This window comes from Chiloscyllium plagiosum, chromosome 2, assembly GCF_004010195.1.
Source record: "Chiloscyllium plagiosum isolate BGI_BamShark_2017 chromosome 2, ASM401019v2, whole genome shotgun sequence".
Classification (NCBI taxonomy): Eukaryota; Metazoa; Chordata; class Chondrichthyes; order Orectolobiformes; family Hemiscylliidae; genus Chiloscyllium; species Chiloscyllium plagiosum.
The window spans coordinates 63722796-63739199 of NC_057711.1; the positions used below are offsets into that span (position 1 = coordinate 63722796).

A 16404-nucleotide genomic window follows, 5' to 3' on the forward strand; every position below is an offset into this window, starting at 1 on the left:
CATCCCCTCCCCCACATCACCCATTGTACTCTATGCTACTTTCTCCCCACCCCCACCCTCCTCTAGCTTATCTCTCCACCCTTCAGGCTCTCTGCCTTTATCCCTGATGAAGGGCTTTTGCCCGAAACGTCGATTTTGCTGCTCGTCGGATGCTGCCTGAACTGCTGTGCTCTTCCAGTGCCAGTAATCCAGAATCTGGGTTCCAGCATCTGCAGTCATTGTTTTTACCTTAGGTTACCTCAGCCTAATGGCCATAATTGTTGCAATTTTGTTAGATGTTTAGTTTTATATTTCTTTATTAGTGCTTTTCTGCCCCCAGCCCATAAAAATCTTGTCAATTTTCTATCCCCTCTTGCAAAGAATACCTACGTTAATAATTTCAGTGCTTCAAAATGGATACACAAAGTCTTCCCTTATCAGAGCGACTATTTTTGTCCACTATTCCAAATTTTCCATGAATGATTTAACATGTTTTTACACTTTATACGTTTGTTATGGTGGAAAGATTACTGACCCAGCTTCTAGTTAATATTCAAGGGCATCGTATAATTAGAAACATGAGAAGTAGATGACAGATGGTAACACACCAGGTAGGCTTCAGACACTCGCAGACAACTGAGAACAGTCTAATCTGAGCAGACTCAATTCAACTGACTAGCATCTGATAGGTTTAGTCATTTAGTGAGCTACAGACACTTCATATGATGGGGTGGGGGGGCGAGATTTCCTTGAGTCTCTGTGTATTAATCTGATAGAAAATTCCTGCAAAAACATAAATGTACTCTTCTAAAATGCCTTTACAAATCTAGAGTAAATTGATAGAAATATTCTGGATTGTATCAGGAGTATTGTTCAAGAATTATGGCGTAATGAAGATATTCAAAATAAAACTGTTGAAAGGGCCTCTTCAACGATTGTATTTCCGTTTTCACGATGAGCTTTTTTTTATTTTGAGTTTTTGAAAAGTGCCAGTTTGGATTGAAAACATTAACTTTATTTCTCTCTCCACAGATGCTGAGTTTCTCCAGCATTTCCTGGTTTTAGTTCAGACCTCCACTATCCACAGTATTTTGCTTTTATCTGAGCAGTTTTGATTGGTGATGGCTTTATTGTGCTCCATCTTGGCAGTGGTGCAACCTGGGATTCTAAAACATGATTCGGTCAAAAACAGGGCAACTCACAACAGTTGGGTTTACATTTTTACTTTGAAAACATTAAATAAGCCAAATGCAGTTGGTCACATCTGCATATCTTAACAAAATAATTAACACATCTCAACAGTCTTATTTCTTTGAAAAGGTGCATTTCCAACTAATTTTAAACAATCCAGTTTGTATGAAAACAAAGTGAAGCCAAGGTGAAGGAGGATAAAAGGAAGATATTTGACAGCCACAACCATCCACTACCACTTTCTATTGTCTATTCAGTGGCTGTGTATTGCACAAACTCTACCGAGAACCAAGTGGAACCAGTTATAGAGGCTCTTCAAGCAATGCATGCCTTAAAGTGCTATAAACAGGGAAGCAAACATTTTTTTTTACTGTTTTTAAATCTATGGAGAAAAATGCCTCCCATCAATCAAGAATCGAGAAAGAAACCAGGTTTTGTAGATTCTTTCAGTGTAATTAATTCATCCAGATGTACTGCCCCACCTCCCATTAGCCCAAAGGCAGGATACATTGTTCCAGAACATTCCACCCTTCTTTCATACAAACACTGCATAGTATCTGCATTGTAGAAATTCACTTTCCCTTTGTCGTAGTCCAGGCAAATGCCAATCCGGCTGGGAGTGGATACAGAGCGCTTGCAAGATTCTGTGGATGAACTGGCAGAACCTTTCGGGATGAAAAGTCTCTTCATCCCTATGGTAACAAAAGTGAAAGGTTGGGACTGTTCCAAAGCAATATCTTCACTCCCGCTGTCGTGGCCACTGTCTTGATCATACCTGTGAAAAACAAGCAGTTAAGTCAGAGAAGAGAGACAAAATAAACACAGATGATGTCTATCCATTACTGGCATATGCAGCTGTGCTTTCGAACAAAACAAGGTAGTTTTCAGTTGGAGAAAAGGAGGTTGACTAGAGACAAAATAAGCTCTCACAAATCTAAGACTCATTTCTCAGCATTTGCTCCAGACGGGGTTTTGTGAGATTAATTGAAAGGCTTTGTATATATTTACAAACTACAATACTTTCTTTTATCAATTGCGTATTCATGTTCACCACATGCTAGAAGAATCAAAGAGAATGACAGACTACAGTTTCAAGCTAATAGTTCATCTCTATTATGTGTTGTACCACACCCACAACTATGTTGTATCTATTCTATTCTGTCCACTTTCTTTAGATAGATTAAATTACCTACAGTGTGGAAACAGGAGCCCTTCAGCCCAACCAGACAACACTGACCTTCTGAAGAGTAACCCACCCAGACCCATTTCCCTCTGAATGATGCATCTAACACTATGGGCAATTTAGCATGGCCAATTCACCTGACCTGCATATCTTTGTAACTGTGGGAGAAACCGGAGGAAACCTATGCAGACACGGGGAGAACGTGCAAATTCCACACAGATTGGAATCCACCCAAGGCTGGAATCAAACCTGGGACCCTGGTGCTGTGAGGCAGCAGTGCTAACCACTGAGCTACCATGCCATTCCTATTGTATGAGAAGTGTGAAGTCTCAATTAGGCCTGACCGGGGCAGTAACAAATGTCCCCCTTAAAACTAATAACGGAATGTTAAAAAAAACAGCAGCCATGTAGTTATCATAGCCAGATGTTTTTATTTAACATGTTTAGCAGTGTCCTTATTGGGCTATTAACAGTTTAGGAAGCTGAAGAGTATCTCACACAGATTGTAAATTCAGGTATGCGCAGAGTATGTTCCTCAATTTGCTAATAGCAAGGACAGAATTTAGAATACTTCATCTTCCAGTTCTTGACTGTATAACCAGCAGCCAGCTGAGAAACTTCACGTGCAACATCAGCAGTCTGTAAGACCATAACATATAGTAGCAGAATTAGGCCATTTGACCCAATCAGGCTCCTCCACCATTCTATCATGACTGGTATGTTTCTCAATCCAATTCTCCTACTTTCTTCCCATAACCTTTGATCCCCTTACCAGTCAAGAACTTACTTATCTCTGTCCTAAATGTGCTTAATGACTTGGCCTCCCCAACCTCTGTGGTAATGTGTTCTACAGATTCACCACTCTCTGGCTAAAGAAATTCGTCCTCATCTCAGTTCTAAAGGAAGATCCCTTCACTCTGAGATTGTGCCATCAGGTCCTAGTCTCTCTTACCTGTTCACTCTATCCAAGCCTCTCAATATTCGATAAGTTTCAAACAGATCCCCCCTTCATCCTTCTAAATCCCATCAACTACAAACCCAAAGTCCTCAACCATTACTCACTTGACAAGCTCTTAATCCCTAGGATCATTCTTGTAAACCTCCTCTGGATCCCCTCCAAGGCCAGCATATCCTTCTTTAGATACAAGGCCCAAATCTGCTCCGTTTCTAGCCTTCTTGAAATCAATGTCATCATTGCATTTGCCTTCCTAACTGCCAACTGAACCTGCATGTTAACCTTAGGAGAATCCTGAACCAGGTCTCTAAAGTCTCTTGTATTTCAGATTTCTGAAGTATTTCCCCATTTAGAAAATAATCTATTCCTCTGTTCTTCCTAACAAAGTGCATAACCTCACACTTCCCCACATTGTCTGCCATCTGCCATTTCTTTGTCCACCTGCCTAGCATGTCCAAGTCCTTCTGCAGCTTCCCGGTTTCCTCAACGCTATCTGTCCCACCAACGTTTTGTATCATTTTCAACCCTAGCAACAATACCCTCAGTTCCTTTGTCCACGTTAATGTATAACGTGAATAGTTGTGGTACCAACACTGACCCCTGTGGAATTGCACTAGTCACTGACTGTCATCCTGAAAAAGACCCCTTTATCCTCACTCTCTACTCTCTGCCAGTCAGCCAATCCATTATCCACACCAGTATCTTGCCCCTAACACTACAAGCTCTTATGTTATTTAACAGCCTCTTGTGTGGCATCTTGTCAATGGCCTTTCGGAAATCCAAATAATCAGATCCACTGCCTCTCCTTTGTCTAACTTGCTTGTTACTGCCTCATAGAGTTCTATGAGGTTGGTCAGGTCCTGTATAATGCTGTAGAATGTACACAGGAACCTTGATTATCCGAAGGACATGGGCAGGAAGTATTTTGTTCAGTTAATCAAATTCCAGATAATCAAATGTTGGATAATATAGTGTAGCTCAGCATCGGGACCTTGCGATCTTGCTGGATAATCTGATATTCGGATAATCGAATGCCAGATAATCGAGGTTCCTGTGTCAACTGTATTATGCAATTTTCAGGTGGGCTTTCATACACCTAACATTAAACCTACTTTCCTCACATTTTTAGATCAAGCTTTTGATTGTATCTGTCTTTATCAGCTTTATACTTAATTGGTCATATCTAGACTAGAATTGCTGAGGCTAAGTGACTTTACATTTATGCTCCATTTGCATGGCAATTCTAAATAATAACAGCCATTTATTTCAGTAAGTAATGTGGGTGATTATAATTGTCAAATTCATTAAGCAGTGGTCTGGACCATATGTTATTGATGTGTTTGACTAAGTTATTGACAGCTTTTGGCAAAATTCGAAGAAAGGTGGATAAAGAGGAATTAGTAGAAAAGGTACCGAGATTTTCACAAGGTGTTGATAAGGTGCCTTGACAAGGATTTCTATATAAAATGAGAGCTTGTAATGTTAAGTTAACAAGACATAGAGAATGGGGATAAATGGGTTTTTTCAGGCTGCAAACTGTAACTAGTTGATGTTATAGGAATCAATATTTATGCATCTATATCAATGACTTGGATAAAGAGTCTGGCTAAATGGTGGTTAGTTAGGATAGTAAGTTGGCAAGGAAGGTATAGTGTCTATAATTGGGATAAATTCAGTGAGTGGGCAAACGTTTGGTAGATGAATATGATGCAGAAAAATGTGGACTTGCCAACTTTTATTTGAAGATATAAAATCATTATACTATTTAACAGAGATATATTGCAGAACTCAATGGTACAGAGGGACCTAGGTGTCTTGATACACAAATCATAAAAGGTTAGTGTGCAGGTACAGCAAGCGATTAGCAAGGAAAATACAATCTCGTCGTTTATTACAAGGACAATGGAATACAAAAGTAGGGAAGTGTTACTGCAGCTATACAGGTGATGGTGGGATCACATTTGGAACATTGTATAGAATTTTGGTCTCTTAACTTGAAAAAGGACAAATTTCTATTAACAACAGTTCTGAAAATGTTCACTTGATTCATTTCTGGGGTGAAGGAATTATGTTATGTCGAAAGGGTAATCAGAATGGCCCCAAACCATTGGAATTGAGAAGAAACAGAAGTGATCATAATGAAACATGTAAGATCCCAATGGAACTTGACAGTAGGGGAGTCTAGCACTAGGGAACACAGTTTAAAACCAGCAAGTGTCTCTTTTAAGACAGAGAAGATTTTTTTTCTCTGTCAAAGGATTGTTAGTTTGTCAGTCTCTCTTCTCCAGAAAATAGTGGAGGCTGGGTCATTGAACTTGAAGTTATATTTGGAAGATTTTAAAACATTTTTAACCAACAAGGGAATCAAGTGTTGAGGGAGTAGACAGAAAAGCCAATTTGAGACCATAATCAGATTTCCCATGATCTTAATGAGTACTGGAGCAGTTCGAAGAGCCAAAGGCCTACTCCACTGTCATCGGAGGGGGTCCAGAGGAGGTTTCCAAGAATGATGTCAGGGATGAAGGGCTTGTCATATGAGGATCGGTTGAGGATTCTGAATCTGTACTCAATTGGCGAGGGGGGAAGTGTGGTGGTTCTTATTGAAACCAACAGTATACTGAGAGGCTGGATGGAGTGGATGTGGAGAAGATGTTTCCGCTAGTTGGAGAGACTCGGACCTTTTGAACTGAGATGATGAGGAATTTCTTCAACCAGAGTGCGGTGAATCAGTAGAACTCTTCGCCACAGATGGCTATGGAGGCCAAGTATTGGTTGTATTTAAGATACAGCTCAGTAGTTTCCTAATTAGCAGGGAGATCAAGGGTTATGGGGAGATGGCAGGAGAATTGGATTGAGGAACATATCAGCATGATTGATTGGTGCAGCACACTTGATAGACTGAATGACCTAATTCTGCTCCCACATCCTCTGGTCTTATGGTCCACCTCTAAGTCCTATATTCTGATGTGAACTTAAAGACATTTAAGGAACCTGCCAGACATCCCAAAACCTGCCGCTAAGATTGATACACATTTTGACAGTACTCTCACTGACCACTCTTTAAGACCCTCACTTTCTTACCGTGACTTTCCTTATTTTCTTACATTTTGTCTTTATGTATGAGAACATTACATCACATGTCAGACTACTATGGTGCACAATGGCATCCAGAAATTCTTATCAAAAAACTCACTTAGTAACCTTTTCTGCACCATTGCATTAGAACACGACAAAAATCAGCAGATGTCTCTTTTAAGACAGAGAAGAAGATTTTTTTTCTGTCAAAGGACTGTTAGTTTGTCAATCCCCCTTTCTCCAGAAAACAGTGGAGGCTGGGTCATTGAACTTGAAGTTATATTTGGAAGATTTTAAAACATTTTTAACCAACAAGGGAATCAAGTGTTGATGGAGTAGAATGGAGGTTTTGGGATGTCTGGCAGGTTCCTTAAATGTCTTCACCAAAAATGGTGAACTAGGATTCTATTAAAGAATTTATTATTGATGATTAAGCAGTCCTGCAGTTGATCAATTTTGTAATCATTCTAAATAAAGAGGATATACATCAGCATCATTCACACAATTGACTGGCAACAGTTTCAAATAGTCCAACATCCGCTACTGGTTCGAGATGGTTTCATTTTTCTCTTCATGTATTATTCAGGAAAAGTTGTCCAAAACTTTATTCAAAAATTGCAATAGAAAGTGGATAATCAACTTGACCTTCACTCTATGGCCACAAATTCATTGCCAGAAAATGTTTGCAGCCAATGTTTACAGCTTGTAAATTGATGTACAGTTAGTGCCATGCAGCTACACTGAATAGGTAACGAGGGACAAACCTGGGACTGTTGATATCTGGTGGACTGTGAAACCACTCTTGAAGCTTTGTGTCGGACACCACACCTACTTTAACCAAGTATGAGCAGAGCTCCACGCGGAAAGCCCAGTAGTATTTTCCTTTTGTTACTCCTGTGTCTCCGGTGATGAAGTTGAGAGACATATAACTTCCAACCACAATCCGTTCTGCACTGAGCAACATGGGGAGCCCAGCGACACTCTCCACAGAGTCTCTCTGTTTGTTTAAGATCAGGTGATCACTGTTGTAGCCACACTTCTCATCAAACAAAAACCTTAAAACTATATTTAAAAAGAAAGAAAAATGTTTTCAATCATGAGTTCACTATTTTCATTACTAAGTAAAATAAAACTGACAGTTTATGTTTGTTTCCTGGCTCTCATTCCCAGAATATATTGTGTTTACTTACTCATGGGACATGGACATCACTGGCTGGGCCAGCATTTATTGACCATTTACTCTGCCTAAAACACATCATTACTTCTGTTCTCAAGAAGCAATGATGCTTCTCTAGCAATACTGTTATAAATCATCTGTGTGGGGGTTGCTTTCGGTGTGATATAAATGATACTGGCTGCAGTGGTTCATGGAGACATTCCTCTTCATCTCGCCCCACACTCGCAATCTGGTGCCCCCAGCTATATGTAACCAGTTCTCTCTTTCTAATGGAGAGGACTACCTGTGGTGTTTGTGCACTATGACTAGTTTCTAAGTGTTAGAACAATGCATTTCGATTCATTGCGATGAAAGTCAGGAGTGTGATGGAATACTCCACACTTGCCTGGATGAGTGCAGCTCGCATAACACTAAAGAGGCTTCACACAATCCAGGACAAAGCAGCGCCCCTGATTGGCACCCGATCCACCACTCAATCATTGTGCCCCTTCACTGCTGATATACAGTGGCCACATTTGCATGCTGCCCTGCAGTAACTCACTAAGGCTCCTTTGACTGCACTTTCCAACCTAAACCTCACCTCAGAGGACAAAGGGCTCCTCTGGGCCAATCAGCAATACTTTGCAAGGGTTTCTCTTCGTTTCAAAGTTGTTCTCCCTTTCCTCCATGATTCCTGGGGCAGCTTACCAGAGTTAAACTGCAGGCTGTAAATCAGAGGCTACAGAATAAATATAACATCTACATTATCCAGCGACCTTCCAAAGGTAGATGCCCTGCCTCTATCAAGCCTGAAGTGAGCTATTTGGAAATGGGATTTTGTTGGGTCTCAAAGTTTTAAAATCTTGTCATCCTGATGCAAATTGGACCCATCTGATTTTATGCACTACGTTTTCTGCAAAATCAATTGTTTGATATGAGCTAGGCATGTGATTACTTTCCTCATCTACTTTAAAGGCTGTACTTCTGAATAAAAAATCCTCAAAATATTTCATCTTTCAGCACTCTGTCAGAGACAAGGAAATATTGTCAAAACCAATCATATCTCATGCAAAATTATCATCTACGTGCAAATGACAAAACAGCATTAATACAGGGTAGACCACTCCATTCTTCTGCTTGACAGTCATGTAACTAATTTCCAGTCATGGAAGTGTCACATTACAAAAAGCTGATCTTATCTTTATCGTGCAACTGTCAATGTTATATTTTGTCAAAGAGTTGTTTTCCAGAGAAAGGTAAATCATATAAAACATTCAGCACGGACATTTGGAAACCGTGATGGAAGATTTAAGACTGGAACTGAATGATCTAATTACCATCTATAAGAAAATTAAAACTAATCACCAAAAATATTAAGAGCACCAATTTCAGCATCAAATTCTTCAATCATGAACAATTCTACATCAGGAGCTGAACCCTATTAAATTGGTTTTATACTATCTCCGTACTACATGACACATAATTACATGCATAACAGTAATAAGCCTTTCTTTTATAATATCACGGGTCTGCCCACACACATTGTTCAAAGGCAGTTTACATCTCCAATGTTTGAAAAGATGTTTTTGCTGGCTTGGTGTTGTTGGGTACTTCAAAGCTTGATCTATTTGAAGCAAATTTATCTTCACTTGAGAGTACTAAGCAAAACTGCCTTGGGCATACAGGAGAACCAGAAAATCTTTGTGCCAACGGTTTTTGACATAATCTCTTCTGTAATACACATGATGCTACATTTCAATTTGATTTATGTTGCTGCATTGTATTTTTGAATAAAACTGAGAAATGGTTTACTGAGCACTTGGTCATGACAATACGAAACCTTTTAAAGTCTACAAAATACTTTATTGCTGTCAGGAGAACATTACAAAATTAAGTGCAATAATTCATATTGGTCATTCTGGTGAGAAAAGTTTAAATGTTTGAATAAGACAACTCTAAAAGCTTTGGTGTAAAGGCATGTTGTACAACTCAATGTACAATGTAACTTCTGCTGTAAATAATAACATTTCATATCTATTTACATACTGGGAAAGTCTAAATTAAAGTACTCAACCATTGTACAAAAGTAAGTCCACCCATGACTGCACCTAAACAAAAGTGAATCCTGCTTTTATAGCACAAAGAAACACAGAAATAATAAAATGCAAACAACTGAATGTAGGTAGACATGGCAACCTATTTTACCCACATCAAGCTCCCATAGACGTAATGGTATTTACCAAGTTCAGTAAGTATAAATGAGAATATCACATATGAGATAAATTAAAATAAACAAGAATGTTAGGAAGAGCAAGCTGTATATAACAGTAGAAAATGTTAAAATGTCATTGTTTAGAAAGTGCAAAACAACCAACCTAGATGGCAATAGTTTAACATTATATAATAGTTATGGCAATTGTTTAACATTATATAATAGTTATGGCAATAGTTTAACATTATATAATAGTTATGTGATGAATGCAGAATCTATTAACATCATACTGTGGAGCCAACATGACCTAATTCAGTTGTGATGCTCCAAATACAGTCTGGTCTATTATTCTGCTTTAATTTGTGCAAGTAAACAAAATGCTTGAGAACTAAATGGATATTTCAACCTTCAGTGGCTTTGATGTAGACTTGGATTCTTTTTTGTTTAATGTGCTTCTTACTTTGTTTTATAGCATGCTCATAGGGCAATATAAATTACTAACTATAGATATTTCTGAATATTGCTGAACAGAGAGATATGTTACTGAAGTTTTTCATCTCATACCCATCAGGACAAATGCCAAAAATGCTAAATTTCAAATGATTACGACAAATTATATTACATGAGAAAAGGATGCTAATTAGTCAGCAAGTCATTTCAGATTGACTGAGGCATTGCCATCAAGAAAACAGCATGAAACTAGAAACTTACTCTGATTCTCCAAGTTAATTCAAGAAAGGGATAAGTCTTGAACACATTCCTTTTGCTTAGAGAATGGACCCCTGCATTTGAATGTGTTTACTTCGACCAAGTGTAAACGAACCATGTAATCAGTTTGACTGATTATCTTGAACTGGTTGTGAATGTGGCTATTTAGCACACTCAGGATTCTTAGCAAGTGCTGTTCACACATGCCTGACTTTCAGATCTGAAAAGTGTTCAGGGACCTAAATTTACCCACAATTAATCAGGGGTAAATATAGAGTAATGAGTAATGGTTTTGGGTGGGAGACTCTTCAGGGGGTCGGTGTGGACTAGTTGGGCTGAAGGGCCTGTCTCCACACTGTAGGGATCCTAAATTCCGAAAAAATTCTAAATTCTAAAAGACATAGTTTCTCAAAGTTTGATCAACATGTTAGCAAACCATTTCACACTCTAAATAGACAGTGGTAATTCCAAAAACATTTTCTTCGAACACGATACTGCTATCATTCTAAAGGGATATTATGCTTTTTAAGCCGTCTCTGAACATGTGATCATCATTCAACGTTACTGATTATGACTGAACTCACTTATTCACGGTCAAAAGTCTGGGCTGACCTTTATGAACCATACTGGAAAAAAAATGAATAATGCAATCAATATTGCTTTTAGATTTTGAATAATGAGAGTATGTTTCATACATTTAGTGAATCTCAATATAGCACAACAAATGCTAAATGTTCTTATGATTAATTACAAAATAGTTCTTAAACTCCCAAAAATCTGTGGTTCGGACATGTGGGGCAACTTTCCACATGGCAGCGGGTTGTATGCAGGCCCTGGATGAAGTCTCTTATCTGGTTAACATCCTTGGGGTTGTTACTGCTCCTCGGATGCTGCCTGAACTGCTGTGTTCTTCCAGCACCACTAATCCAGAATCTGGTTTCCAGCATCTGCAGTCATTGTTTTTAAGATTTTACTGCTCCTCAGATGCTGCCTGAACTGCTGTGTTCTTCCAGCACCATTAATCCAGAATCCTTGGGGTTGTACCTACTCCTTGGCATATGTAACTTCCTTTGGTCCTGATTATAGAGACAGAGAATAGGAGTTTGCCTCCATGTTTCTTTCTTTCTTCCACTATTAACCCCTTCGTTTCTGAGGATGCCCCACCTATATCATTTTCGGACTGCTCCACTCAGACAGCAAGAACAAATAAAATTGCCTTGACTGGTTGTCTGGACAGAAAGTTTGTTTGAATGTGTATTGTTTTCCAGCCCCTTGACCAGCTGGCATTGTGAAACAATGGGAACTCCAGGTCTTGAATATTGTACAATGTGCGAACTGCCTTCCAGTGGGCTCTATCATCTCCTTGATTATATCAAACTTGTTGATGTCAGTATCTCCCTGGCCAATTTGGAGCAAGGGATTAGATGATCAATGTCTCTTTTGGCTGGGATTGGTTTAGTTTATTGTTTGAAAAAGATTTGTCCTTTCTGGTCTTGGGACCAACAACCAGTGTTGGGGTTGTTTTCCTCAAAAATGAGATATTCTCAAGAAAATCCTTGGATTAAAATTATGACCCTTCAGATTATCAAACAACTGAGCAATGTTGTGTATGAATTTCAATGCCAGATTAACCAGTTTAAGATAATCAGTGAAGCTCATAACATGCCCCATCCATGCTTTTCAAAGGGACATGCATACACTAGGCCCCATTCTCTGCAAGTAAAAGGAATATGTTCAAACTTTACACCTGTTTTGACATACCCAGAAGCTGGGGGAGATTACAGTTCTTCATTGCTTTCTCGATCACAAAACTCTAGTCAATCAGAATAACTTGATAAACAATCAACAATCATTTTCTCCTGTGATATAAATTGTTCTGATCATTTAGAACATAGAAGATTACAGCTCAGTACAGGCCCTTCGGTCCTCAATGTTGCGCCGACCTGTGAAACCAATCTGAAGCTCATCTAACCTACAATTTCATTTTCGTCCATATGACTATCCAATGACCACTTAAATGCCCTTAAAGTTGGCGAGTCTACTACTGTTGCAGGCAGTGTGTTCCACCCCCCTACTGCTCTCTGAGTAAAGAAACTACCTCTGAAATCTGTCCTATATCTATTACTCCTCAAGTTAAAGCTATGCCTCCTTGTGCTAGCCATCACCATTTGCCCTGACAAGTGCAAGATGAAAAGCTACAGCAGCATATCTCAGTTTTTAGCAAACTGTACTATTGAGTGATTATTGATTTTTCATCACTTCATTTGTAAATATATGCTACTGGATACACCACTACTATCCTATACACCATAAACCCTCATTATCACCAACCCTAATAGTACCATTATTGGTCTGTAAACAGTCCCTTTTGTTCAATGTACTACATTGAAACTAAAACAGGAGTCCACTAGGCACTGCCAACATTAATGTTATATTTTATACTGCAAGTGGAAACTGAAAACAAGGTCTGCACCAGTTTAAACCAAATGCACATCCAAGTACTTTAGTGTAAATGAGGGTGTAGGTTACCTCTCATTTAAATTGATTGATCTTTCAGAATCCATACTATATTTCTGATACAATGACTCACAACAGGACACTGAACTGCATCAGGGAGTAGTGATAATGTCATTGGACTCACAATCCAGAAGCTCAGGTCCATGCTCTGGAGACATGGATTTGAATGTCAACTTGTTTGTCAATTTTCTAAATTTGAGTTCAATAAAAATTTGGAATGAGAAACTAGCCTAATGACCACAGTGTCGATTGCTGTAAAAACCCATCTGGTTCACTCATGTCCTTTAGGAAAGGAAATGTGACATCCTTATCTGCTCTGGTCAACATGAGACTCCAGAACCACAGCAATGTAACTGCCTCTTTACTGCCTTCTGAACAATTAGGGATGGGCAACAAATTTTGGCCCAATCAGTGACCCTAGCATTCCATGAATGAATAAAAAGAATGTAAAATTTACTCTGAGTGTGGAATATCATGCCCCCAGAGGTAATGGGCCTGAAAGCTGGAAGGCAACATAATTAGACTGGGTGGAGGCCAGAGTACCTGAGCCTTGTTCTCTTCACAACTCCATCAAAATTAAGTTCTGGTAGAAAGACCCACGTTCAACTTCCCTGCCTGGCCACCAATTATTTAGTTTATTAATGATCACATAAGGAAACCTCCTTGCCACTATCTGGATGAATCCAACTCCAACACCCAATGGGTTACAGAGCTTCAAGCACAGACTTGGTTCATTTTAGATGGGTTGAGGACTTTCAACTCAATCACCAGCCGAGCAACAAATTCCACACACCTAACAATCTCTCAGTTAAGAAAATTTGCTTCATTTCCTCAATAATGCTTCTACCAATCACCTTACAACTGCTTCCCCTAGTACTTAACCTCTCTGAGAGGGAAAACAGGTCTTCTTTGTCCATTCTAAACAAGCCCTTCATTATTTCTACACCTCAATTAATTAACCCTCAGCTTCCTATTCTGTAAGAAAAGCAACCCGAGCTGAGCTTGCAATTTTCTGTCCTGGAAATATACTTGCAATTCTCCCCTGTACTCTGTCTGAAGAAATTATTTTCCTGCTACAACGTGTAAACCAGTACTGTTAACAAAACTCCAGTTGTGTCCTGAACAATGTCTTATATAGTTACAGCATTACTTCCCTGCTAATATAATCAGCACCACACCCAATGAAGGAAAACATCCCAGATGCCTTCTTCACATCCTGCCACCTTCAGGGACCAGTGAGCATGCACTCCAAGAGTTCTCACCTCCTCTAATACTCTCAATGCCCTCCCATTTATTCTGCATTCCCTTGCTTAGTTTGCTCTTTACAAGCACAAAACTTCATATTTCTCCAGATTGAGTTCAATTTAACACTTTTCTGCCCAATGAACAAAACCATTGATACCTTACTGCAGTCAACAGCTGTCCTCTTCATGACCAGCTCCCATCCAATTTTTTGTGTCATCTGGAAGTTTCCCAATTATGCATTACACATTTAAGCTTTTAAATAGAATACATACCACAAAGAGCAAGCGACTAAAACTGATCCCTGTGGGCCATCATTGGAAACAGTTTCCATTCATATAAATATCCAATGACCATTACCTCTTATGTCCTGTCATTGACCCAATTTAAAATCCAATTCCACTTTCGCCCAAATCCCATGGGTTTTAATTTTTCTTAGCAGTCTGCCACGAGGGACCTTGTCAGTTGGTTTATTAAAATTCATATAGCCAACATCCACTACACTAACCTCCCTGTTACTTCAAATCCCTACAGTGTGGAAACAGACCCTTCAGACCAACAAATCCACACCAACCCTCCGAAGATTAACCCAAGCAGACCCATTCTCCCTATCTTATATTTACCCCTGACTAATGCACCTAGCCGACACATCCCTGAACACTATGGCCAATTTAGCACTACCAATTCACCTAACCTGCACATTTTTTGGACTGTGGGAGGAAACTCACGCAGACACGGGGAGAACGTGAAAACTCCACACAGTCACTGAGACTGAGACTGGAATCAAACCCATCAGACAGCAGTGCTAACCATTGAGCCATCATGCTGCTACTGACTAAACCCTTAACAAAATCATGCTGACTATCCCTGGTTAATCTATTAATCTCCAGGAAATAGTTAATCTATCTCTAAAATATGTAGTTCATGAAAGGCAGGCAGATTTCAAGATATAGATCAAAGTAAGTGAATTGAAGACAATTGGAGAATAGTCCCAAATTGTCGGTCTACCTATAGACCAGCTAGGCCAGCATCTAACGCCTATCCCTAATCACTCAAAGGAAAGCTATGAGTTAGCCACATAGCTGTGGGTTGGTGGAGCATATTGGGCAGACCAGATAAAGATAAAGATGGCTGATTTTTTTTGTATGACGAACATTAGCAAACCAGATGGGCTTTTATGACAATTGGCAATAATCACCATTAGCCTAACTTTCTATCCCAGATTTTTTTTATTTAATTCAAACTTCAAGACCTGCCATGGTGGAATTCAAAGCTGAAAATGTGTTGCTGGAAAAGCGCAGCAGGTCAGGCAGCATCCAGGGAACAGGAGAATCGACGTTTCGGGCATAAGCCCTTCTTCCTGAAGAAGGGCTTATGCCCGAAACGTCGATTCTCCTGTTCCCTGGATGCTGCCTGACCTGCTGCGCTTTTCCAGCAACACATTTTCAGCTCTGATCTCCAGCATCTGCAGACCTCACTTTCTCCTCATGGTGGAATTCAAACCAATGTCACCAGGATATTAGCCTGGTCCCCTGGATTACTATCGCAGTAACAATATCACCAGGCCATCACCTCCGATCAATGTCTTAAATTTCTTAAGAGTGTCTGATATGAAAAGTCGGTTGTCAAGATGGAATTCCAAAACATGAATCTCGTCAAGGACTCCAAGTGGTAAAATAATGTGCTCTAAGACAAATAGGCAATCATCAATTAAAGCTAGTGAAATTTGGGGATATACAAGAGGCCAAAATTAGAAGACAGATATATTGGACAGTTGTAGGGCTGAAGAAATTCACAGGAAGCAGTTATCAGGTGAAATAAGGTCATGAAGTTTTTTGAAACCAAGATGAGAATTTCAAAATCAAGACACTACAACACCAGGCCCCAGTGTAGGTCAGTGAACATGGAGATGATGGATGAATGTGATATGGTGTGAACCAGGACATAGCAGCAAAGCTTTGGAAAAAAATCAGGTTTATGAAGGTTGCAAGTTGGGAGACACTGAGGAAAACAATGAGTTTGTTAAACTCAGAAGTAATTTAGATTTTCAGCACTGAGACAGTGATAGGCTGAGACAGTCCATAGAAGACAGTAAAGCAACAGATTTGACTGCCATAGACTTCATTCATAATCAAGGTGATTCATCACTAACACAGGTTTCTTGGATAGACATGGACATGAACTGA

The 16404-nt window shown here is 39.4% G+C and overlaps 1 protein-coding gene across 17 annotated transcripts in view; it reads right to left on the minus strand.

The window, feature by feature from the left end:
* Positions 1–1186: 1186 nt before the first annotated feature.
* Positions 1187–16404, minus strand: part of trim36 (tripartite motif containing 36) — a 153332-nt gene continuing 138114 nt past the window's right edge. For all 17 annotated transcript variants that reach the window (XM_043711000.1, XM_043711002.1, XM_043710899.1 and 14 more), the window contains 2 exons: positions 7148–7445; positions 1187–1945 (listed from right to left, as the gene is read on the minus strand). In XM_043711000.1, the coding sequence (XP_043566935.1) occupies positions 1579–1945; positions 7148–7445 (665 nt within the window). In that variant the 3' untranslated portion in view covers positions 1187–1578. The remainder of the gene's footprint in view (positions 1946–7147; positions 7446–16404) is intronic.